Genomic DNA, 27,795 nt, shown 5'->3' on the forward strand with positions numbered 1-27,795 from the left:
GTTTCACAAGACCAAAACATGCCCAAGGTTTTGTTTGTTTCTGAAGACCCGAAGAAATTATCAGGAGTACAACTTCCATGTGCAATGTTTGATAAAAGATCTTTGCTGTTAGACTTCCATTTTCGTAAATCAAAACATGCTGACTTTAAAATTGAGGAAATTTCGAGGCATAACCGAGTTGCATCTTCCACTGAGTCTGCTCCTGCGAGTAAATCATCAACGTAGAAATTCTTATTTCTCTGTTTCTTTGTACTCTGACACAAATTTGCTAATTTGACAGAATTGTACTATTAGAACTTCTTTACAAATTCTAATTGTATATGCTAAGATTTAGCCTATATGCGATAAGATAAATATAATGTAAATATGAATGTAGCTGATTGTAATTATGTACAGTAAATTCTAAAATAACACTTCATTATGAATACATGTAAATTCTGGAACGCAGTAGTGGATATGAACGACGACGATGACTATGACGACACTTGATTACGTAATATATGAATTGAAATGCGATTAATAAGTATTAATGCCTCTTTTAACACTAATTACTGACTATTGTTCAATACATTAATGAGGGCGAAGCCACTCAGCTTGAACTGCAATCCGACATTACAGGAGCACTTCTTTTCCCGTGATTGACCAAGTGATGAATAAAGGCAATCTCTAATTCCTGGTTTTGTTTAAAAAGGATACTTATGGGTAAATTATCCCTTTGTCTTGCAAATTGTTGGTTGAGGTTGTAGAGGCGGCCTTGGTATTTGTCTGTTGTGGCTACTGACCTCCCAAATTGTACAGGGTGGCCAAATAAGAATGCGAGGTACTGTATCTGGGAAACTATTCATCGTAGAAGCTTGCGATAAAAAAATTTATTACTAAAATGGCCAAGAGAATGACTTGGAAAATATTTTCAAGTTTCTAAAATGGCCGCTAGGAGGCGCAACTGCAATCTTGAATCTAGAAAACTGATGTTTCTGTAAATTTTGCTGAATTAACCTAACAAAAAAATAGCTGATTATTAAAGTAGGGACTAATCCGAACCTTTCTTATTTGAATAGTTTTGCTGTATCTCTAAAAATAAAGTGGTGGGGGGTGTTCAAAAGTTGGCTTAAAACACACCCTGTATACTAAAAACGCCTTAGCCGATTTTATCAAACTTGGGCTAGTTGAAAAGAGCTATTATTTAGCTACGAATATTATTATATTTCATGTTTTTTTAGTTTTACATCTCGCCACTAGAGGGCTTTTTCGGCTTTCTGACACAAATGACTAATTTTCTCAAAAAACTTAAACGCGTTGATATGATTTTTTTTTCATAGAAAAATAGCTAAATGATGTCTAAATAATCTTGCGAAAACCGCAACTCGATATCTTATTCCTAACCTAAAATATAGGCCAAAGAATATTTTATACCCTTAAATTTTAATTTTTTTATACTAATTATTTTGGAATTCTTTAAGATTCACTACTTTTGAAAACAAAATTTACCATTTTTGAAAATATTACCTAATATCACTAAAAGGTAAGTATTAATAATGCTTATATCAAAAATCAGACCTATTTTATGTTATATATTCACTATGGATATAATACGAAAAAAATAATTATTAGAAAGCAGGCCATGGAATGCAACAAAACAAATGTCTACTCAAATTATAATAAACATTCCTCAAATTGTCAATAGTAAGTTGTCAAAAGTTTTACGTTACTTGAGCATTTTTTGTTTTTGAGCAAAATGCGTTTTACGAACGATGAAGCTGTTGATATGCTTGCGGTTTATTTTGAATGTCTTCAAAATGCTGCAGTAGCAAAAAGAGTTTATGCTGCTCGATATCCAAATCGAAGTCCTTGCGATATTAGATTTCTTCCCCGATTAGTGGCGAACTTACGAGCCAATGGTAGTTTTCGGCCTAGGTTTCAACGGCCAAGAATCAGAACAAATGTGGACAATATTAACAGCGTACTGGGATATATTGAAGGAAATCTTCATGTTAGCACAAGAGCTTGAATTAGGCATATCAAGAACAACGATTCAAAAAATTTTGAAGGACAATAGGTAAATTCTAATAGCCATCGCCATATATGGATTTATTTAAGTTCAGCTTTTTTTTTAATATATTTATAGAATGCACCCATATCATGTTAATTTACATCAGGCATTGGAAGAAGCAGACTTTGACCGTAGGTTGGACTATTGCCATTGGATATTAGGCATGATACGCGAGGACAGAGATTTTTTATTTAAAATTCTTTGGACCGATGAAGCCACATTTAATAGTGACGGTAGAGTCAACCTGCATAACATGCATTATTGGTCTGCAGAAAATCCGCATTGGTTGCGTGAAGTTCAGCACCAAGGGCGCTGGAGTTTAAATGTGTGGTGTGGTATACTTGGAGGCAACATTATTGGACCATATTTTTTTGAGCAATCTCTAAATGGCAATGTTTTTTTCGACTTTTTGGTAAATCAATTACCGTTGTTGCTGGAAGATGTGCCACTGGAAGTCCGGCAAAATTTGTTTTTGCAGTTGGATGGTTGTCCAGCACATTTTGCTAGGAATGTGCGAGAGCATATTAATAATATTTTTCAACAGCGGTGGATTGGAAGAGGAAGCCTGTTTCCATGGCCTCCGCGGTCCCCAGACTTAACCTGTCTTGATTTCTATTTATGGGGGCGGTTAAAGGACATTGTATTTCAGACTCAGCCTACGACTAGAGAAGATATGAAAAACCGCATTCGTAATGCAATACATACCATACCGAGAGCCGATATTGAAGCTACAGTTCTATCTACCCATGAGAGGCTTCAGCAATGCATAGAGCGTGATGGTCAGCATTTCGAGCATTTACGGGGGCATTAAAACCGTTTCTTTTTAAAATTGGTTCTTTATAAGGCCACAACTTACATTATAAAAGAAATTCGAAATAAATTATTTTGTAGTTTTTATAAATATTAAGGGATTTCCATATAAAATTTTCTTTGGCCTAAATTTTATGTTATTACTTTTTATTTACTTTACTTTTATTATATACATTAAGCTATTTTTTTGTATAAAAAAATTTATACCATTGCATTTAAGTTTTTTGAGAAAATTAGTCATTTGTGTCAGAAAGCCGAAAAAAGCCCTCTAGCGGCGAGATGTAAAACTAAAAAAACATGAAATATAATAATATTCGTAGCTTAATAATTGCTCTTTTCAACTAGCCCAAGTTTGATAAAATCGGCTAAGGCGTTTTTAGTATACAGGGTGTGTTTTAAGCCAACTTTTGAACACCCCCCACCACTTTATTTCAAGAGATACAGCAAAACTATTCAAATAAAAAAGGTTCAGATTAGTCTCTACTTTAATAATCAGCTATTTTTTTGTTAGGTTAATTCAGCAAAATTTACAGAAACATCAGTTTTCTAGATTCAAGATTGCAGTTGCGCCCTCTAGCGGCCATTTTAGAAACTTGAAAATATTTTCCAGGTCATTCTCTTGGCCATTTTAGTAATAAATTTTTTTATCGCAAGCTTCTACGATGAATAGTTTCCCAGATACAGTACCTCGCATTCTTATTTGGCCACCCTGTACACCCCGAATAACATATGGTATTATTTGTGCCAGCATATTCTGTTTTATTAGCCCATTTGAAGTAAAATAGCACTCGTTGACATATGCTTGATCTATTCGAAAACCGGAATGGATCAAGTGTTTGGACTAATTTTACCAATTTTTAAAGAAAATATATCTCCTTAAGATTCAACTAATTCATTTCTTATTTAGATTTTATTGCAAACAAAAGCAACTTTGGAAAAATTTACCAAACACTTTGGACTATGCTACAAAATATCAAATTGAATTTGCGAGGTGCCAAGCATTACATTTGTATCTACAAATAAAAACTTTTTCTAAAGACCTGTATTACACAATTAGGTAAGTTTAAATTTTTTAAATAATTGAACAATTTATTCAGTATTTTGTTTATTATTACCTAGATTTTGACTACTTTACTAAAGATAATAAATTATTGTTTGACACAAAATGTATACAAAAATCTAACAAGCCGCCCTCAAGCGCCAAGATTCAAAGCGCCCGAGTTTTCAGGGCGTATTATGCAAAACCGGCACGCTGCTTACGCAACAACTACTGGCACACGCCTTTGGCAAAATTCTCAGGTTCACTGCGACCGACGCGACGGTGCCGCCATCCCATTGTCGGGTAAATTTTAGGGTACGTCCATAAGGTTGCGCATTTTCCCAAATATTCAATCAACGCTACTAGGCAGTTGGGTAATTACCGCTAATGTTGATGACAACTTTGACAGTAGATTGATGACGTCACTTCTTAAAAACCAACACCAGTGCTGCTAGATGTAACATAATTATCGAATTGTAACATAATTTATCCTTAAAATTTAACTGAAATATTACTTGTACCATATTCGATAATTGTAACATAATTTCACTAGAAAATAATTCAAAACGTTAAAAAACATTTCAAACTTAATAAACTACCAAGAGAGTTTATGATTTTTACCGTAACGTGAGTTATATTATTGGCAAAATGTATATATGTATACCATCTAGGCATCTACCCATTATATTTCCGCCCTACTAGCTATTTTTCAATTATTTATCCGAACTCCAAACCGATAAAGCCATCTCTGGGGCAAGTTCAAGACGAAATCAATCAAATCCAAATCTTTAAACGGCGCTCGACGTGGGCTCCGCCGGTAACGAGTTGTGGGAATCACCGAACAGAAGGTCAAATAAAAATGAAATCATACATAGCCTACGGTAGAGAGCTATTACTTTTTCACTGTGTGTGTAACTGGTAATATTATAATTGAAACGTGTAAAATGAACGCTGCAACTACGTCAAAATATTCTTATTCGGACTCGGAATCTGAAGCAAACATCAATAGGAAACGTTTTAAAAACATGCAAAGACGGGAAACTAGATCTCAGCAATACAGGGTAGAATGGGAAAATCTTTTTAAGGCGTGGTTAAAACCTGTTAAAGGTAAGTGTTATATTTCCATTATGCAGGATGTTAATTTAGTATATTAGGTACAATTAATTTGACAGATGAATCTTTAGGTTATTTTAATACAAGTTTAGATAAACATGTGTCCGCAACGGCGGTTTGTTTACGAGATGCAGGGTGTTAATCTTCAAAACAATTGGTTTTTCGGGAATATCCTAATACGCTTTATCTAATTCTGTCATAATTTGGCGGTGTATAGTTTATACTAGTGAGGTGTTAATTTAGCCTTAGCTTGATTAAATTTATCAGATGCGGCGTCGTGAGCGGTATACCTAAACGAATATTTTTGCTTAGAAAAATAATCGTAACTGACTTTTATATATAGATTTTTTATTTTCTTTAGATAAATTTATCAAAATAATAAAAAACAGAATAAATAAAATAAATAAATAAATTCGGTGGCTTAATATTACATAAATTATGTAATTAATAATTGGTGGGACTGTGGGATACTCCTTGATTTATTTGGTATTTATTGTGTTTTAGATAATCCTCTACGGGCAAGGTGCATTGCATGTAACACTGATTTCCAAGCTGATATTACAGTCATCAAAAATCACGGCAAAGGCGTTAAACACATGAAGCTTGTAAAGGGACTGGCATCAAATCAACCTAAAATCGATTTTTCATTTTTTAAAAAGAATGAGGCTCAAGATCAAGTTTCCCAAGCAGAAATCAAAGTAGCCGCTTTTATTTCTGAGCATAACTTATCTATGAAACTGTCAGATCATTTAGTGCCCCTTATGAAAAATATGTTTCCTGACTCCAGAATTGCCAAAGACGTGCAAATGGGAAGAACCAAATGTACCGGCATTATTAAAAACGTTTTGGGGAAATGTTGTTTTAAAGAGCTTGTAGAAGAGCTAAGGCATACAAGGTTTAGTTTTTTAATAGACGAATCTACAGATATAAGCAGCGTAAAAAATATGTGTGTTTGCATGCGGTACTTTTCTTCAAAATATCAAAAAGTTGTAACTAGATTTTTTAGTTTAGTGCAATGTTTTTCTGGCAAAAATGCTGATGAAACAAATACTGGTGCTACGGCTGAAGTAATATACAACAAGTTTATGCTAATGCTGTATTTACATCATCCGGGTTACCCTTAGAAAATATCATAGGCTTTGGTTCGGACGGCTGCAACACAATGTTTGGGTCAAAAAATTCTGTTATTACTCGATTAGAACTTAACTTTCCTGGAATAGTTATTCAAAAATGTACATGTCATTCTCTCCATTTATGCGCCAGTGAAGCATGTAAAGTTCTTCCACGGCACTGTAAAGACTTAGCTAGAAATATTTTTAGTTTTTTTAAACACAGTAGCAAAAGGCAAGCTCAGCTTTTAGAATTCCTAGAATTTTGTCAAGTTAAGCCTCACAAAATTTTGCGGCCTTCGCAGACTAGGTGGCTTTCATTGCTCATGGTAGTTAACAGAATTATTGAACAGTGGGATCCATTACAGCTATATTTTACCCAGCACTGATTGGACATAGACTACTAGCATCCGAAACCATAGCCAATAGGTTAGGTGACAGTGAAACTAAACTTTTTTTTATTTTCTCCAATGGATTCTTCCAAAATTTGTCAGATTAAACACTTATTTTCAAAACGAACAAGTAGTTATAACAATAGTTTATACTAAAATGTGCGAAACTTTTTAATTTTTTTTGTTGACCTTTTTAAAACCCAATTATGTCCATCAAACAGAATTACAAAACATAGATCCATCTAACGATAAATATTTTATAGAGTTAAACCAAGTATATCTTGGTATTAAGGTAATGGAAAATATTAATAAACTAAATCAGCAACAACAAGATGACTTCCTCATCCGATGTCGTCAATTTTGAATAGTATATGCTATGGAGATAAAAAAAGGTTTAATTTCAATGATAGTATTTTATCTAACTTAGCTATATTTGATAAGAATTATTGTAAGCCAAGACCTCAGTCTCTTATAGGGGTAATAAACTTACTACCTAGAATTATAGATCCTCAAGATACCGACAAAAAAACGAAAAATTGATGACCAGTGGAGGCTATATTGTCAGTGCCTAAATGAGTTTGATGAGGATATTAAAAATGAAAATAACATTGACAAATATTGGTATAAAATATCTATAAAGAAAGACCTTTTAGACTCCAAACCATATGCAGATTTAGTTTGGATATCCTTATTTTACCCCATTCCAATGCAGATTGTTAACGGGTTTTTTCTAAGGTGAATCGCATTAAAACTGATACGCGTAATAGTTTGTGCACTAAAACCACGAACTTAAAAATATACCTGGACTGCCAATGCATATGGCCATCATAACCAAAAATGACCACTACCTGGTGGCCGCCATTTTTATAGTGGTTGTGTCCTTTTGATGTTGGTCACTCTGAATTTTTAGTGTTGCCAACAAAAAATATAGGGTAATGAAGTTGACGACGCTGACGTTTGACATGGGATCTGTCACGAAGATAATGTAGTCGTGACTCGTGTACTTTCTTCACTTTCTTAAATTGAATAAAAAAAAAATTCTTGTGAAGTTCGAAAATTATGAAGTGTTTTGTGCCTAATTGTAGGAACTCCACTAAGTTGTGTGGAAGCGCCGTATCTTATCATCTGTAAGTATAATTTAATTTTATATATTATAATCATGTCTGTTAATCTTTAAGTAATCGCCTGCTCATTAAAAAGCCAATTTTTAGGTATTTTTAGAGGCTTTTATTTAGTTGGATACATTATTATGATATTGTTTAATACAGACAGTAATCTAGGTAGTTGAATAAAATGAAAATTGAAAACAAAAATTGGTTTAAAAAAACTAAATAAAATTGAAAATACTTTTAATATTATAGTACTACAAATTATAAATCAAGGGCTAAAATAATTCAGTTGTTTGTTTCAACTAAGTAAGCAAATTTCGGATTTAAGCAACAAAAGTAATCAATGACAAAAATGTTCCTCTTAATTCAGGTCCTATTTAGTTAAAATTAGTCCATCCTCACTTAAAAAAAAAATCTCTTATGCATTTCCATTTTCATCCAGCTACTACCAATTTTTTTTAAAAAACCTAAATATTTTCTTAGTGTTTGTTGTGTTTAGTATTACATCTGACCGAGCATCTGACTTTCATTTTTCCTCTTTCATTCTTTATGTAATTTGTACAATATTACTTATATCTATAATCCAGTTTTTTCCATAGTACAGATGTAGACACACTTTTTAATTTTAATTGCAAAAATATTGTCTTGCAATTATGATTTATTATATAAATGTATCTATAGATTTCCAAAAGATGAGCAACTTAGAAACCAATGGTTGACAGTAATTGGCAGAAAGGACACCACCAGTAATCTTGCTTACCAGAGAGTGTGCTCTGATCATTTCTTAATAAATGATTACAAACCTATTAAGAAAAAGAGGATACTGAAAATAGGTACCATTCCATCAAAAAATCTAATCAATATTAAAACTCGCATGAACACTGAAGATTGTATCACTGAATTTATGAAAAGACATTATGTTAGTAATTTTGAGGACATTCCAAAAGAAAACTGGCCAGATTCAGATACAAATGCTGTATGCTTGGGAATACAAAAAGGTGGTGAATCTGAAGTAAAACCCAATAGGTAAATTATACAATACTAATTTAAAAAAAAAACTATTACAATGCTTATTTGCTTTTTAATATTAGATTAAAACGCCCATACTACTGCATTTTGGAAAAAAGCCCTTGTAGAAGTACAGTGTCTGATTCTTCTAGTACTGCTTCAGTAACATCTTCTGCAAAATTTAAATTTGTAAAAGCTCTCCATAATTATAGGTAAGTGCATTTATATTTGGAAGTAAATTAATTGAAAATGTAAGCAAAGGAACATTTTTAGTTTGATGTCGTATGTACATCTACAATGTGTTTAATTTATCTTGATAACATTTCGATTCTCTGCAACTTTTTTGTTTTTAAAGTTATTAAGGTAAAATAAAAACTAGAATGAATGGTAGCCAAGTTTTTTCTAAGTATTTGGTGAAACAAATGACAACTTTTTGACTTAAAAGTCTTATATCTATTAAAATGCAAAACACTTTATATTTTCATCCACCTGTTTGTGATTTATTGGAAAACTTATGGACCTTCATTTTTGGGTGCTCTAACTGACATTGACGTAAATAATGTTGTTTGTTAAGTTGTTGTAATAACTTTTATCATTAAGATGGTATTTAGCAAGTTTAGCATCTGTAAAAAAAGTAATATGCCTTAAGCATCTTGTGGATTAAAATATAAAGACTGGTATGTCATTATAAACAGAAAAACATATTCTAATAAATGCACATATAATATATAGGGGCCATTTAAAAAAACATAGGTTGGTTTTATATGTCAAAAAGTTGTTAGTGTGCTGTTTGAGTAATAACTTGGAAAAAACTCGGCTACCAACTATCTACTCTGCTTGTTTTGGAATAAAATTCAGAATGAGATGAAAATTACTAAAAGGAAGAAAATTACAGTGGGTGGATCAAAATGTTGATTAAGATAAAGTGAACACTTGATACTAATATTAATGGATACATTTACAATTTTTCAGTTTAACACCAGAACATGACAAAAAGGAAATAATAGTCTTAAGGAAAAATATAAAGACTTTAAAAGCAAGATATCAAGTCGTTAGAAGAACAAATAAAAGATGCAAGCTGGCCATCAAGTCACTTAAACAAGTTGTCTTAATTTTAAAAAAAAAATTTCATTAACGAATAATGCCATTGAGGTCTTGGAATCAACATTTTCAAGTGTGTCATTTCAATTGATGAAAAGAATTATTGAAAATAGTTCTAGAAAGAATAAGAAAAAAAAAGTTACTAGAACAAAGTACCCTGAGGTGTTAAGAAGTTTTGCTATGACTCTCCAGTTTTACAGTTCTAAGGCATATAATTATGTAAGAAAAACTTTTGACTTGGTTTTGCCAGCACCTTCCACAATTAGATCTTGGTCAGCAAAGGTGGATTGTACCCCAGGATTTACGCAACCTTCCCTTATTGCTTTAAAAATTGCATCAAACTCATTTCAATCAAAAAATTGTGTTCCTCTATTAGGGTGCTTAATGATGGATGAAATGTCTATAAAAAAAGAAATCTCTTTGCAAAGACATACTCAAAGAATTTGGGGCTATGTTGATATAGGAGCTAGTATGTCTAATGATGATCAGGAAGAAGCATCACAAGCTTTAGTTCTGATGGTGGTTGGGGTAAATTACCATATTAAAATACCTATTGGGTATTTTTTCATTAATGGGTTAAGTGGAGATGAAAAAGCCAACCTGATTAAAGAAGCTTTACACCAAATAGGTAAAACAGGCATCAGAATTCTTGCTATTACATGTGATGGGCCACAGGTTCATTTTAAAATGATGGAGAAACTTGGCTGTAGTGTGAAAAATCCTAATAGCTTAAAAATATATTTTGAAAACCCTATAGATCATTCCCCAGTTTATATAATTTTTGATGTATGTCACATGTTGAAGTTAATCCGCAACAATTGGGCAATGAGCAAAACTTGGACAGATAAGGATGGAAAAGAAATAAAATGGGAATATATTACAAGATTATATGAACTACAAGAAGAAAAGGGGCTCTACCTAGCAAATAAATTACGAAAGAAACACATAGAGTGGAAAAAAGCAATAATGAAGGTAAGCTCTGGACTGAAGAGTGTTTCACATTTGTCAAATAAAATCTTAATTATCTTTCTTATGTATCCTGATATTGCACAGTACCCTCATCCAAAAAACTATATGCATCACTAAAATTTTGGTTCCATTTAAAAGTAATTTATTTTGGAAATTTATGTCTATTTTTTTCTGTTTGAGAGTTTGTTCTTTAGGAATTAAAGCATTTTGATACAAATAAAAAAATTGCTTCAAAAATTCCTGGGTGCAAGAAAAGAATACGTACATGTTAAAAAAAATGAGAACATTCTGTGGGGCATATCAGTGAAAATAAATTATTGTAGTCATATGCTAAGTAAGTTCCATGTTTGATTCAAATTTTTTCATCTTTCTACTTCTTTTTTTTATTAAGATAGACGCTGTCAAACCACCACGTTTTTTCATTAATTTGCACAGGTTTTTAATACTGAAAAAATAAAGTACAATGTGAAACTTTATGCCAAAGTTATGTGAGCATTCTAGCTCAGTCTAAAAGGGGATGTTAATTGATAGAATAAATATACACTTGGAAAATAAACTAGGCGTTTTAGTGATTATGACGTTCTGTGGTTCTCTGTATGAAACTATTCATATAGAGAACCTGTGTTAAATCTATTCTTTTTTGTTTAGTCCTAATTGTATAGATTTTCGCATTTTGAGTATTCGAAAAATATGCAAGTCGTAACATATAAGTTCAGCCAAGACCATTTAGAACTATTTTTTAATGGAATTAGGTAAGAAATATTTTTTAGTCATTTATGAATTTCTTTTTATTTGTGGCTTTTAGATCAAGAAATGGACCTAATAACAACCCTAGTTGTTTAGTTTTATCATATATATAGAAGAATGCTCATACATATTAACATAAAACATGATACTGGAAACTGTTTGATACTAGATAATACCAACATCTTACCTGTATTGCCAGAGAATATAAAGGAGATCAGTGAAGTGTTTGTTGAGAGAAACAGAGATGAAAGAGTCTACAATATAGAGGAAGAGGAAAAACTAATATTACCTACAAATTTTGATGAATTTTCTGATAATCTAATTGCATACATATCAGGATTTGTTGTTGCAAAGTTAAAAAAAATAATTACTTGCTTAACTTGTATTAATGCTCTGGTTTCATGTGAAGATGAGCAAAACACCTATTTTAACTTTATTGCCAGGAAAACTAGAGGTGGACTTTCTTACCCTTCTAATAGTGTTTTATATATTTGCAGAAGGATTGAAAGAAAGATTCAGAATGCGATGAAACTTACTGGAAGGCTTTTACCAAAGGATATTTTAATTAACTTATTAATGAAGGAATCGCCAAACTTTTTATTAAATCCAAATTTATTTCCAACTTTGGCAGACCATGTATTTGATCATGCAGTATACGAAGTATTGTCATGAAAAAAAATTAATTAATTCTATTATTAAAACTTATAGTTCTATAAGAATTAACAGTATTGCGAATCATATCAATGAAACAATTTCGGGAGATAAAATCAGAAAGAGATTGTCAAAACTGGTATTATTTAGACACCAATGATACTATGAATTTTAATTATGAATAAAAGAGACAAAAGATATATTACACAAATGATAAATATTAACAGTATTTATTTGTAAAATACTTTGTAAAAGAATTTTGTAGGTATATTTTTGTCCAGAGAGAAAAAGGTTTTAACTTATTATTTCCTTATCAGCAGCTAAACTTTTATTTTAACCAAAATACACTTCTTAAAAAGGTGCCTTAATTTTAAAAAGCCTTAATTTTATATCTTCAACATATGACCGCAAGGTAGTTGAGTGTTTACTCCAGAGACTATAATATTCATTAGGTCGCAAAACTAGTTGCCATGTAGATAAAATTGCCAAATAAAAATTTTGAAACATCTAGATTTTTTCCTTATACCTCTCCCCTATCCCTTCTAGTTGTTTAAAACATTTACCCATAGAGCTTCTCTGTCACGATCTCCTAAATTAGGCACTAATTTTACCTTTTAAAATTTCATTCAAATAGCAAAACTTATTTTATATTGTGTTTTGGTATTGGAACAAGAAAGTGCATTCTTTTTATTTACATCATTTCATGTCTTATTCATCATCTTCATTGCATTGTTATAAACCATATTCTAAATTAAAGCATATGTGCCAAAGATTAGAATTGTTGAAAAGGATATAAGAAAAACCAAATAATGGGTTTTCAATAACGTTTGTTTTCTACTAAGTTTATTGATTAAACAAGCAAACGTTTAAATGAAAACTACCATTTCCATGGTATTAGGATAAGTAAAATTCAAGAGAACAATAAAAAACACTTTAAAGAGCATGCATGTAGCCCATTGGAACATATATGTGTGAACATACATACATTTGTTACCATACATATTATACCAAATTATTGTTCTGCTCTGTTGTGCACCCAGACTTTCATTATTATTCATGTGTTTGGCGCCCCCATTACAATATTCAAGCTATTGGAAGAGTGCAGCATAAGTTCTTACAATATATTTCATTTAAGGAACATAAGGCTGTAGATGACATTAACTTGTTGAGCTGTAACCCTAGTTGACGGAAAGGATTAGTATTCATGCACCATCTCATTTTTAATTCTTAGATTTATAAAAATTTTATAAAGGACTTGACCCGTGGATTAAAATAAATAAATATTTTTCAGATGAATGAATGACAAAATATGAAGATAATACAATTTCTTTTTGTAATAAGTACATAGTAAAATAATATAGGTATATGCTAACTACTTAGAAAATAATGAATATTTTTAAAATTTATTGTCTCTTTAAGGATGTATTTGACCACAATAATAAGTAAATTCATTCATCCTAGACTTTACTAATTCCGTTAAGGTACTCATTTAGGGTGAAGAATACTTTCCATCACAATTTTAAAGATATTCTTAAACAAATACAAGAACTATCTTAAATTCTTTCGCAACTTTTTATTTTGTTTGTGTAAACATAACCTCCAAAACTTTAATTGCTTCGTTTTTCTACAATTGGCACCGCTAAAATTTATCAGGGTGACCAACATCGAAAGGACACAATCACGCATAATGGCGGCCACCTAGTAGTGGTCATTTACTTTCCATTGCATTGGCAGTCCAGGTATATTTTTAAGTTCGTGACTAAAACTATAAATGCACTACTTTTATCATCACAGCGCGTTAATGGTGAATGCTATAATTTTGATGTTACTCAAAAAATGGCAAAGTCTATGATATCAAATATAATATATAAGAAGGATGATGAAGAAGATATTAATATTTCATTTGAATAATAACTTTTGTAAACATTTTTTCTTGTACCTAATTTCTGGTTTAAATTTCATACATAATATCAAAATATATAGGTTAAGTTTATATTTGTTGGGGTTTTATTTAATGCTAACTGTTTTTTACTAACGACGCAATTTTTTTATTTCCATTCCTCAATACTCTCTCTTAGAAAATTAAGTTCCGGATTGTAACATATTTTTCGAGAAAATCTGATAATTTTGACAACGTCGCTCGATAATTTCATACGTCTGGCAGCACTGACCAACACTAAACGTTTTGGTAAATACCAATCGGAAATTGGTAAAAACCAAAACGCTTTGGTTATTCGCCTAAAATCGGTTATTGTTTGGGTTTTCCGATTGACATTTAGGTGATGTCCTATGTCATATATTTAAAAAAAAAACTCATTTCTCAGAATCATTACATTTATTTTATAGTAATAGAACTTGCCGCGATTACTCTAATATTTGCGTGATATATATACATATTTTATAAGAATATATATTTCGCAAAATTTCAATATTTAAACTGCGGCTGCTACTTAGACTTGACCGCATATAGTTTTAGTTTCAAGAGGTTATCTTTTCTAGCATACCTTTTTCCTCTTGTGTTTTTTTCAGTTCCTTTTTTGCCTGTTTTTTTTTTCAAAATCAAAAATGAATTCGTTGGGGATAAACTATGGAGAAAAGCTCATTTTTAGTACTGGCAATATTATGTCCATAAATGACATTATCAAGAAACCAAGTCAGAGCTCTACACAAGAGGTGAGTATTAAACAATCATAAAAACTTTATGTCATTAAAAACATATTGTAGCTTATAGAGGCAATTAACTTCACCCTAAAGGAAAACTTTAAAAATGGAGACTCAGGCGAGCAACACCTTAAAGTTATATCAAGGGTTGATGATACACGGCAGAAGATTCAAGAGAATGGAGTTGATGCTCTTAAAATTGGTTTAAAAGTATTTCTTACTAATGACAATGAAGAGAATTTAAAAGATGCATTGAACACAGGTAAAGTATCACTTTTTGGAGTAGTTTATCTTTATATATGAGGTATAGTGTAGTAATAATAATTATTTTTTTATTTTCCTTTATTAAAAAAAGTCAAAACAACATTAACAAAATAATGCAAAAGTGGGAAGAATCTTTAATATTTAAAAGCGAAAAAAACAGATAACCTAATAAAGAAAAAAATCATTTAGACTGTAACTTACTTTAAAATGGTATGATTCCTTTAATCTATCCTTTGTACATTATCTAATTGGTGAATTTTTGTTTGGTTTTGTTATTTAGGTAATGTTGATAATAGTAATGTTTCACTATTTTGAAAAGCAACATTTCCAAAAAAATCAATTAAATTGCATAACAGTTTTAAGTAACCATTATAACAGCTTTAAGCCTAATGTATACCTTACACAGGTATTTTAAATTAAAAATTTTTACAAATTTTCTTTTTTTTTTGAGAATGCAAGGAACGAGCAACAATCTTACAATTCTACATTATGAACCCCAACAATTTAAGACAGATTATTAATATGACAATTAAAATTGAATTTGAATAATAGTTGTTAGATGACCAGATCTTTTTGAATATTTAAACTGTTTTTTTTACATCTAGTTTATTCATTTTATTGTCAACTATTAGTTTATTATAATGAGTTCTGTGGGAATAGAAAAACTCTGCAGAGCTTTAACAATTTGTCTAAAATCAACCTTATCAAAAGCTTTTTCAATATCTCTAAATATTACATCAACTTGTTCTAGAAACTTCATATATGTAGAAAAATTTATTAAATTATGTGGAAAGCTCCATGTTAATGTATTAAATTTCTATTTTTTACAGAGGTTTATATTCTCTTACTTACAATTTTTTCCAATAACCTTGAATGGGTGAATATTTTTGGGGTTTGATCTTAATTCTTTTTGCATTTATTTTTGATATCCGTCAAATTTCATTGTATGTTGTGGCTTTACAAAAAATCTAAATTCAAAATATTTTTATCTCCAAATATCTTGTTTTTCTTTTACATTTTTTTGGAAACTTATCTTTAATTTTTTATTATTGAATAATTGTACTAGACTGTCCTGTTATGTCAGATATTTTATCAGGAAAGTCAAATAGAATAATAAACATATTCAGTGTAAGAAATATATTAATATCTGCCTAGCACTTTTCATCAGGGCTATGACTAAAGACCATTGTTCTATATATGGCCTTTTTATTTTAAAAAACTTATACACTATCCAGAATGTACTTGGCCCAGAGTGGGCAAGTACAATGAATGTGAATCATTTACAACATACAACAAAATTCAATACAAAATCAATTCAGATTTTTTCTCATTTGATACTTTGAAACTCCCTGTATATTAAATCCTATATATCTTTTTTAAGTAGATGAAAATTTATCTTAATTTTGCTGGGAGGAACATTATTAATAATTTTATTTTTAAGTTTTAAGTATGGGTGATAAATAATTATATCAGCCATGAAATAAGACCCTTGATTTTATGTTAAAGATTCAGTTTGGGCTATTTTTTATAGTGTTAAATTGTTTTAATTTACAAAAGCTAGACTGTTTTAACTCTAGTAGTCTTTTTACTTTTTTATTATTCCATAGATATTTTGGAATATTAAAATCTCCCAATATGTAAGCTTTTTGATTTAGAAGATTTTTTCACAGCATTCATAGAAAACTTTTAAAAATTCAAAATTATTATGGGGTGGCATGTAAACTATTTTAATATTTACCAATCCAGTTATTTGCTCACAAATACACTCAAACATTAAGGAATGTTGCCTGGCTCTCATCAACCACATAAAAGTCCATCTCATGTGCTTTAAGGTGTCTGATGCAGCCAGAAAAACACTGCCCCTTGAGATTTATAAGTAGATAAATTATGATCCCTTCTAAACTTATATTTATTGATATGCAAAATTTACTTATGTTAATTTTGTGTGTATATAAAATAATTTAACTAGGTGTCAGTCAACTTCACAAAAAAACTTAACAAATATGATAAATAAAGCCTTCAGTTCTCTAAGTTTGGTCTTAAGACTCATGTCTTAAGACTCACTCAAGAGAGATTCATATTTTGAAATAAATGTAGAATCCATTTGAATGATAGGATGGGGTAATATTTAATATCACCTTTAAAGGATTTCATTAAAATATAATAGTTTTCATTAAAATATAATAAGGCCTCTTTTCAAGTCATGAACTACTTCTTTATACTATATTTAAATTATTGAAGGAAGCTATTGACTATCATTAAATTCTTTTAAAGCTACTTTTTCCTAATTCGACTATTTCTAAAAATAAATAGACTTTCTATGTAGGTTTTCCTAGACCTTATCTGTACAAGAGGTGTCCTATATATAAAATGTGTGCAATTATTAGCCAATATGGTCCTAACAAACATTGACTTGATATGTTTTAATCAAAAAAAAAAAAGATTGATCTAAGGTTATGGGGTTTTAATTATGTCAGTTTTTTTCTTTTAAGTTTGGTTCTTAACTATTCACAGGTCCTTTTAACTTTTTTTATGTTGTACCATAATTTTAATTGTAAGCATTTATGTTGAAAGTTGTGTAGAGTTTTAAGTTTGGCTTTAAAGTAGTACTTACCATCTATTGGTTTTTACATATGTGTTAATATCTGTAATTGGCATTTACTGGGCTCTTGATGATCTATGAAAATAAATAAATAAGTATTGTCAATATGTGTAGCATACAAAATTTTTAGTTTCAGTTAAATGCATGACTAAAAGTTTATATATAATGGTTAGCTGCTAAACTTTAAAAGTCAAATAACTCAAAACATTCATACTGCATATTCATGTGTTTAGCACAGTACAATTGAATGATTCTTGGTAGTTAACTTTGGTACCTACTGAATCTTAGTATACTTGTGGCCAAGCAAATATATTTCTTAACTTCCAGCACTTTTTTAGTTTATTATGCAGATTGGAACAAATTTCTTTTTAAATGGATAAGAGAGATATAGAGAACTTTGTTTTGAGAAGCACTTAGGGTTTCAAAGAGCAATTTTTTACTTGAGTAATTAGACTTATGTATGTCTATTCGGCAAAGCTAGTACAAAAAATTTTAGTAGTTTTTTTTTACAAATAATAATAGTTAAATAGTTAATCATTACTGTATTTAAGTGACAGAAGAAATATTTTTCTAAGGATTTTTTAAAATCAAATTGATAATAATAAAAAATACTAGCAAAATATTTCTTCAGAGACTCTTAAATTAAGATTGACTGATTTTTTCAGTGGAAATGCGATGTCCAAATTATTTAATATAAAATTGAAAAATCTATCTATTTAAGATATTATTGTAAAGAAGGCTGTTTACTCCATTGCCAATATTATTCAAAGTATGCCATATAGACATAATTATAAAGGTTTTAAACAATTTATCCATTCAAAAAACATATGTATATTAATCAAATTGGTTCCAATGATTTTCAGTTTGTACATTTAATTACCAAAGATTAAAATTAAATTGCTTTTTTTTTTAATTTTTTTCTAATGTTTATTTCAGCTTTAAGTCAACAGCTAGATGTTTCCAATGTATCTGATGTAATAGTTTCATTTAAAAAACAAACCACAGATGATCTTGATGCTATTAAAAAAATTTGGCGACACCTAGAATCTTATGTAGAAAAAAAGGTAGTTGGGGAAATAGGAATTGCTGATGTTGAAGAAAGCACTTTTCGGTGACTATTAAGTTGTCCCGTTAATTGGGATGGTTATTTGTTAATAATTTAACTTGTAGATCTCTTTACAATTGGGCAAAGGTAAAGCCAAATATAATACAAATAAATTTAGCAACATGTTGTGTGGTACCGCCAACTTTACAAGCGTTTTGCAAAGAAAATGATTTGAAACTTTTTACACATAGTGATTCAAGTGGTAAGTCATTTCACAGATATGTATTTAGTATCAGAGTTTAACATATGTTTTTAATATAGACATCTTGCCGTCACAATCGATTACAGATATATTTGAGAAACCTTTGGATTTGCAATGGGCTGTGAGATACACAATTCATATTAAATGTAGGGGCGTATTAATCACTAAAGGGTATTGTCTTTGTTTTAGTTTAAAATAAAATATATTGCATTTATTAACTCTTTTATACAGCACTTTTTAACTTTTATTAGGATTATATAAAATCACTTGTACTGTAAACTTTGTTCTTAAAATTTGTTGTGTTTTGAAATAATTTTATAAATGTTAATAATTGTGCAAATGATAATATATTTATACAGGGTAATAAAAAACTCAGTACATATATTTAAAAATATAATAATAAAAATGATTTCCCCTTGTTGGTTGATTTGAACAAAACATAAATCGAGTATCGTACATTTATGTACAATTTTTATAGAAATCAAAACATGCATTGATTATTAATAAAATAAATAGTAAATGCTTCAAGCTTGATAAAAACAAAATAATAAATTTTTAAAGTTGAAGAAGTAGTCCATTCTTGCAATGGAGTGAATATGTCAATGGGTAACTAAAATTTAGTGGAGGATGACCGAAGTATTTTTAGTTACCCATTAATAAATTTTTCTTTTTATACACAAAAAATATTAATATTGAATGAATGAAAACAAAAATATTCTTGGTTTTATTAATATTGGGTCACTTAATCTTTGGTTATTGGGAAATATAAATAGAGCATCCAAAGCCATTTAAAATTACCTTTGCTCTATAATTGTATGCACAGGTTAAAATAATTAATTATTTTTGGGAATGGCTAGGTTGTAAGGGATCCAATTAGAACATATGTAATATAGGGAAAAAAGGGATCCAGAAGTAAAGCCGTAAAATGCATGTACTGAATTTTCTTACACCCTGTATAACTTAGGTGTATGGAACTTATATTATCAGTATTTTGATATAGAAACAGAAACTTTGTCATTCCCTGTTGTTAAATGGTTTTGTAATAAATATGATTTGATATTATTTGAATATTTCTTTTTATAAAAAAGTCAGATTTGTTTGAAAAAATAAAACCTGATGAAATAATTGACAACATTTATTTTAAGTTATATAGACCATTGAACCAATTTCGATACATTACTAAAAACAACTTAAATCGATAACAAGTTTTAAAAGATCAAATTCTAACATTGAGATTAAATCCTTTTTCTAGTACTAGATAGAAAAGTAGAACAGATCTTACAATTTTTAGATCCAATCTACCAACGATATAAGACGCTTTGTTTCAGTTTATTCTGATAAAAGCATAGATTCTGAAATCAGAAATATTTGAAATTCATTATTCTTAAAAATTAAGTCGTTTAAATTTATTTGTTCTAATATTACATAGTATAATAATGTATAAGCAAAAATTATTATTGAAAGTAAAGTATTGCAGGAATCCGATGCGTTTTAATTTTGGAGCAGATGAAAATATATTTATCTAGTTCAAATCTAGATCAAACGAAAATTTTAATGATATTTTGGAAGAAGCTTAAAAAATTATATGGATTGCGACTCGTTTATTTGACTATAAATGTGGAGACGACTCTTCTAAAAACCTAGCTGACAATATAAAATGAATTGGTATAAAATAAGATTATTGTACACTACATTATAAAAAAGGGAAGAAAGAGTCAAGCAAATAAAGCATCATGAAACATTGATTTGTTTTTCAACAACTTATATAATTCAACTTCTTTAAAACTATTTCAATTTTCTGTAAACGGATAAATCAATTCGATCTGCAAAATGTGTATCACTTAAGAATATTTTATTTGATCCATATAGAATAAAAAAGATATTTTAGCCAAAGTCTTATATGATAAAATTGACAATTTTGTACCCTATATTTCCCCTGAAATGAACGCATTGGATGTTTTTAAATGCCTATTCACAAATAAATTTTATCTATCTGTTTCCAAATTTAGTAATCTCTATATGAATTTTCTTAACATCCGGTTTCATATTACAGTAGCTAATAGGGAAAGAAGCTATTCCAAGCTTAAAATAATAAAAAAATATCTATAATCCACAAGACAGGCTTTCCGACCTACTCATCATTACTAAAAAGAGTAGTAAAAGTACTAAAAAGAGGTTTTAGAAAATATAGAAAAAAAAGGTTAGAAAAGCAATCTTTACCTTATATATTTATTAATTAGTAGAGAATGGTAGCATCCTGTCCTGTATGAATGTATTTATTTAATTATGTAAGTTGTTAGATTATAATATATTAAATAAACTAGGTATGTTTTTAAAAATTTGTTTTTTTTTAACATAAAATTATTTCTACTTTTTTATTATCAACTTTGAAAGGAGCGGGTTTACGTTTAGTTTTGAAAGCGGCAAAATTATTCTCGCACACGGACAGCAGATACCCTAGGAACGGCCCTGTACGCAGTTCGAATACCTTCTGCAAAATTTTACTAATGGTGCTTGTAATAGAAATAGGTCGATAATTTCCATTGATAGTTTCCGATCTATCTTTATGTAATGGATTTACTAGTGCTGATTTTAGAACCTTAGGAAAATAACCTTCTGAAAATTATTTATTAATTAAAAATACAAGAGGGTTATGACAATGTCACAAATAGGAGCCAGGAATTATTATATTTTGCCATTTTTTTACTAATTTCAAAATTATCAAATCTTTGAAATTTCTTTATTATAAGTAATAGTACTTTTAATGAATTAGACTTCTATCTAAGAAATAAATTAATTTTTTTAGTTAAAGGTTTCGTAACTAAAAATTAATTTTTCTACTACCATGCTTAAAGTACTTACTTTAGACACTTCCCAGGGTTTATAAAATTTTACTTTTTTACTAGTGTCTAAAAAAGTGTTTTTACGCACCTTCTTTTTTATTCATGAGAATTGACATCATTTTACACACTTGTTAAATAAATAACTACTTAGACGTGATTTACCGAAGTAAACTGTTAAACTCTATCTTGTATTTCAAAAGCTCCTGATTTTTAGTTAACTAATTCTTAATTGTGAAAATTACAAATTTTCTGTTATTGAAATTTAAATTAAAATGAAAAATACACTTAAATTTATAAAATTAATTCTTAACTTAAAATATAAAATACATTTCCTGACTATAAAATTATTTTTTTCAAAGACTTTTTTAACCCTTTTAACAGGTATTATTTTAAACTTATATAGCATATATTAAAAAAAATTACTCTTTAGTCCCGGGAATACAGCAACTATGCATGCCTTGTATTGGAGCCATTGACTTTTTGGTGGTTGGTATACAGATTAATATTTTCTTCTTAGAGAGTGGAGGCTTTCAAATACACTGTGAGGACGTATAGTGTGAATACTTGGCTTAATAAATGCGTTTCGGCAAGCCTTTCTACAGCCCAGCATAGGAAAATTTGATATGACGTGGCGTTGCAATGAAAAAACTAAATAATAATTATAATAACAATAAGTTTTTGCTAAATTGACTGTTATAGGTTGAATTCATATGTTCAACCCAGTGCAGCTTCAATAGTTTGTCCGAACCCAATAAATAGCGCTTTGCATGTTACCAATATTTTCAAGAAAAATAATGTAAATGAGAAATAAAATTGGACCCAAGACGGGTCATGTAGTAGGTATTCCAATATTTTAAACACTTTCCATTCATGATACACGAGCAGTCCTAATAATGTGTTTCTGGTCACACAAGTTTTAGATTTACATTTAATCCAAATATATTCCTACCATTTTCTTTTTTTAATTACTGAATGATTAAGAGTTCCTATTATCGTTAATGTTATTTTAGAAAATAAAAAGCTGTTGTTGTTTGTTGCTATTTCGTATCAGTAGATTATTTATGGGATACAAGAAATATTTAAATTTATTGAAGATCTTTAGGCAAATTTTAGAGGAAGGTTGTGAATGCTTAGTAATTTTATTTATTAGTTTAATCTTTACACTATTAATTGCCCATTTATTAGTTTTATTACATTTTTAAAGAAAAATTAAATAAAACTATGAAAACTATAGAAATGAATTACCAAATTAAGGTCCTCCAAAAAAACGTACAGCCTTTAATGAGTCGCGTGGCGCCAAATGGTGCTAACTTAAATTGTGATTATATCTTAAAAAAAATTATTTCAATATATATGTTTTAAAGTACACATTTACAAGTTCGCGATTCTTTTTTCCTTTTTTAATTGTCATAAACTAATAATAAAAGATATCTTTGTCTAAATTGCTATGCAAATAAGTAAGGCGTATAAACATATTTTTTCCCATTTATTTATAATGTCAAATCGATTATTTTTAATTTGCTTTAGTGTTTTTATAGCATTCGTTTTTAATTTCCACTTTATTGAACTATTTAGATTACTGTATTTATTGAACAACATTATAAAAGTGTAAAATAAAAAATTACTAAAAAGGTGTAAAAATATCACTTTATTATTTAATCGGCACTCACTTAATTTCAAATTAACTTAGCCCCCATTTTACTAATAGATCGTATTTTTAATCGTATTATATAAGTAGATTAAGAGATCGAATTCTTAATGATTAAATTTTTAACGCATTGTTCAGATTGAACTACAAATTTAGAGAAGCAATAGTTTGATGCTGTGCCACAGCAATGGCTTATAGGTGTACTTAAACTATACAGATAAATCATATTATTAACGATTATTTATCCGATAGATTAAGCTCCAGCTCTCCACTGGCAGCAGCTTTAAACAAGCAGAATCCCAATTTGCAAAGGTACCTTTCAGGGCAATTCCTTAAAGTTGTGGTTTTGCCTTGCCATAAATTCACTTTAAAGACGACTATCAGCCAGACTCAATCATCATGTTAGGTCTTAACATATTAGCGGCTACCCGAAACCCGTTAGAAAATGCTAAAAATAGAAAACAATAAAACAAATCCACCCCTCGAGGCAGTTTGAAACTAAATGATTCTTAGTGGCTATACAAGATTATGTTATTCTGAATCTTAAATATCTGAAATTTGTTGTTCGTGATAAGCAATACATGATGCCAGAGAGGTAGGTACCGATGTGAAACATCGAAGTATAGCATCTTACATGAACTTGTCAGATATTTGCGAGAATAGAATAGAAAGAGCGACACGATCTGGTGGCAAGAATGCTCCATCAAGAGCTAACAGGAAAATTAAACTTTTGCCTATAGATAAAATAACTATGAAGCCGATACTTACTGAATGTATTGGGAGCGGACTGTACTTACAGATCACCGAGAAAATAATAATTTCCTCAGTTCAGAGCTCTGACGTATACTTGTTCCTGAGCCAATTTTACCATGCACTTTACCATATGTAAGCTGCTTAGCTTTAAATCTGTTGTAAGATAAGTTAGTATATTAGAATATTGTAATAAAACTAAATATCTTACGAAAGATCCTTATCATTAAGAAAAGTGCCTTTCCCTACAGATCTTGATCCCTTTGATATCTTGGATATCTGGGATAAATGCATGTTTCCCGCATAATAATATTCTATGTCTCTCGGACGAGGATTAACCCATATTGGTCTTAACCACGTTGGTCTTGTATGGACAAAATTCACTTACTTCCCATTTGATAGCGCTATTGGTCACTGTAGTCTATCTATCCCCATTAATGTTTCCGATAGTTCCCGACCGGATCCGTAACCGCCTCGCCCTCTCCTGGGTGAGTCACGAAGATACGTTTTAGTATTTCCTTTTTAGTGCTTGATGCTCCTATCTTTAAAGAGCCTACGTCAAATGTTCTATCCGAGCTGAGAAATGACCAGTCTGGCAGAATTGGATATCGTTTCCAGTTTACTGCAGAACCTTTGCCAGCTAGCTCTCTTGTTTCTTCTCACCTCTATATTAAAGCAATTTTTCACCTCTTTATACTCCAATCCCAAGCTTCTTGACATTCTCCCCGAAGTGCTCTATGGTGGGCTCTCCTAGACTCCTGTTTGTGTTTATGGAAGTCCTCCTTCCACTTTGCTACCCTGCGGGCACTTTATCTTCTGAGACTGTCTTGATTGAGTAGTTGATCTAATTCATTTACCCTTATTCTTGTGAGATTTTGGAGAATTGCGAGGCATTCTATATAGGTAGCCCAGTCCGTAATCCGTGTCAGTTATGTCAAGTGTACCAGTTCTGCAAAGTTGCGTATCATCATCGTAATATCAATCACTTTCCTTCGGTTGCAAATCACAAAAGTAGGTTCAGCGCCCTTATTCGCGAAAATAAGGTCTCCGACCTAAGATATTCGAGCAGCGCAGCACCTCGCGCGTGGTCGTTGATACTACTCATACCATATTAGGCCCGTTCACGTCTCATCCACTAATTTGTGAAAGATCTAACCGCTTAATTTCCCTAACTAAAGAAACTAATCCCTCAATAGGGTATAGTTTCTCAACGTCGCGTCGTACATAATATATAAACTTGTACAAATAACTTGGTGGTTACTTTTACCAACACGGTACTCTAGAACGAACTCTGTGAGATTCTTGAAGCCGATGTGGGTCAGCAGCCTGCAGCTCTTTGGATGCCTTTATACAAGTCCAAGGTGTTCCTCTGTTAGTTTGGGCGCCGTTACAGATGTTTAGACCTGATGCCTCTATCCCGATAATTTGTTCCGTAAAACAGTAAGGTTTCTGAACTAGTCCACGTTCTAATTTTTTTTTTCAGCCACGACATTAACCAGTTTAGCGGTAGCGGCATGGCTGCGTTGTAAATTAATTTGACTTATCCTTATCTGCCCGATTTTGAGGTTTTGACGGAGCAGGAGCGCTCCTAGCTCCCACTGTTTGGGCTGGCCAGACCCACCGAATCTTGACGGCGGCGGCGCCGCAACTGTTTCCACCCGAGTGACTGGAAGGGCCTTCCTCTGACTGGGCTTAGACGGTTATATCTAGAGAGAAGTCAAAGAGCACTACTACGAGTACCTCTACTCCTACCTCTTCCTCATTTCTTTGGCGTCGAGTTACGGCCATTCCTCTTGTAGCTGGGCACTCCCACTGTGTTGGTCAACCGTCTCCGCCTCAGAGACGGAACCTAGCAGATCTGCCTCGTTTTCCGATTGTTTCCTCCTTCATTAGCTATTTTTCCCTTCTTCGTTTTGAGGTGGTTTTGCCATAACACTCTGGAAGTTTAAAGTCGTGTTGCAGTTAAGTGTAGTTGCGCGTATCAAATCTAAAATTAAGGTATAATTAAAATTTGTACAAATAAATGGAGCCATTGAGTTTTTAATAATTACATTTTTAATAGAAATATTAATCTGATCGGTGGATCAGATTTCTATCGTAGTCCCGGAGAAGTCGCGTTATTTTTTGGTTCGAGGAATGTTTCTTACTTTTCATCCCACACGAATTTAGGAAGTTTTATAATTACGTTTTTATCATGCCAAAGTATTTGTAGAAATTTTATAAATAAATAAGACAGTTCTACAAAGCTTTGGATATATTTTTTGTTCATTCGTTCTTTGAGCCCTTCTTCTAGTGTATAGCCCACATATTTTATACCGGGTGTCTCAAAATGCTTTTAACAGCATAGAACTTGAAGATACGATTTTAAGAGCAAAAAAATTTTAAATGGAGCATTGTCTCCCATAAAAAATGCATTTTGAAGTTTTTGCTATTAAGTCAGCACTATTGGTATATTTATTAATATTTAAGACATAGGATCGTGTAAATTAGGCAACTTGTAGGATTTTTTCCTATGATTAAAATTGTGAACAGAAAAATAATTCACATCGGGTTTTAGAGGAAATGTGAAAAATGTACTTTTGGTAAATGGAATCCCCTGTATATTTTTATATAAATCAAAAAAAAATCTTAACAAAAAGTTTATTTACACTAATAGCCCCAACTTAAGAATAACAAAGTTATAGCGATATTAATCATTTTTTTGCCAAATTTAGAAAAGTTAGCTTTGAAATTTTTAAGAGCAAATACATTTTTAGAATAATAAAATTGAGAGTGGCGCATTGAGCGTATAGAGATTAAATCAAATAAATAAACATACTGACAGTTACACGTCAACAAGGTTTGTGATTTTTTTGAAATTTAAATGAGTAAAATGCCTTTTACGCATATTAAAAAATGTAATATGTTAGAATGTTACCTCGTATGCCGAAAAATTAGTGACCGAGCGCTAAAAGAGTACCGCCAGAGATTCCAGACTCGTAACTTGTCAAAACGAAGATACTTTTTAATTCTCGACAGAAAATTTAGGAGTAACGAAAATGTGTTTAGAAGAACTAGAATCAATTTATAATAAGCAAGAATGTTTCTATTTTGGCATATTTTGAAACTCATATGGAAAACTCAACCAGAGATTTAGTAAGAGCTTACGGTGTGAGCTTAGTAACAATATGGCGGGTCTTAAAGAAACACAAATTTGTGCGATATAAGTATCTACCAGTACAAATATTGTTGCCTGACGATAACGAAAAGAGAAGTCTCTTTTTGCAACTGGTTACGTAATGCATCTGAAGCAAATGATAATATTTTAAACTGTATAATTTGTTCGGACGAGGCTAATTTTCCAAACAGAGGTATATTTAACCGTAAAAATATATCCTTGGTTTTGTGGTCCCAAGAAAATCTTTTCCTTACGGATCCCAGTGACCCTCAAAATCAATTTAGTATATACCTTTGGTGCGTCTTAATAGGAAGCCAAATAATAGGACCTGTATTTTATATTTTATCTGTAAGAATATTACTTAATAGACTGTTTAACGATAAATATATTGCGACAGGTGGCCCGATTGACCAATGATAGCCCGATGGCCACATAGGTCACCAGACCTAACCCCTCCTGACTTTA

At 30.7% G+C, this 27,795-nt stretch overlaps 1 protein-coding gene across 1 annotated transcript; it reads left to right on the forward strand.

The window, feature by feature from the left end:
• The first annotated feature begins 14,399 nt into the window (after positions 1 to 14,399).
• LOC126736474 (glutamate--cysteine ligase regulatory subunit) lies at positions 14,400 to 19,994 on the forward strand. The gene is made up of 5 exons (XM_050440854.1): positions 14,400 to 14,771; positions 14,823 to 15,021; positions 18,562 to 18,736; positions 18,796 to 18,932; positions 18,992 to 19,994. The coding sequence occupies exons 1-5, from the start codon at positions 14,664 to 14,666 to the stop codon at positions 19,129 to 19,131; spliced, it is 759 nt and encodes a 252-aa protein (XP_050296811.1). The 5' UTR covers positions 14,400 to 14,663; the 3' UTR covers positions 19,132 to 19,994.
• The last annotated feature ends 7,801 nt before the right edge of the window (positions 19,995 to 27,795 follow it).

Source organism: Anthonomus grandis, chromosome 5 (genome assembly GCF_022605725.1).
Source record: "Anthonomus grandis grandis chromosome 5, icAntGran1.3, whole genome shotgun sequence".
Taxonomy (NCBI): Eukaryota; Metazoa; Arthropoda; class Insecta; order Coleoptera; family Curculionidae; genus Anthonomus; species Anthonomus grandis.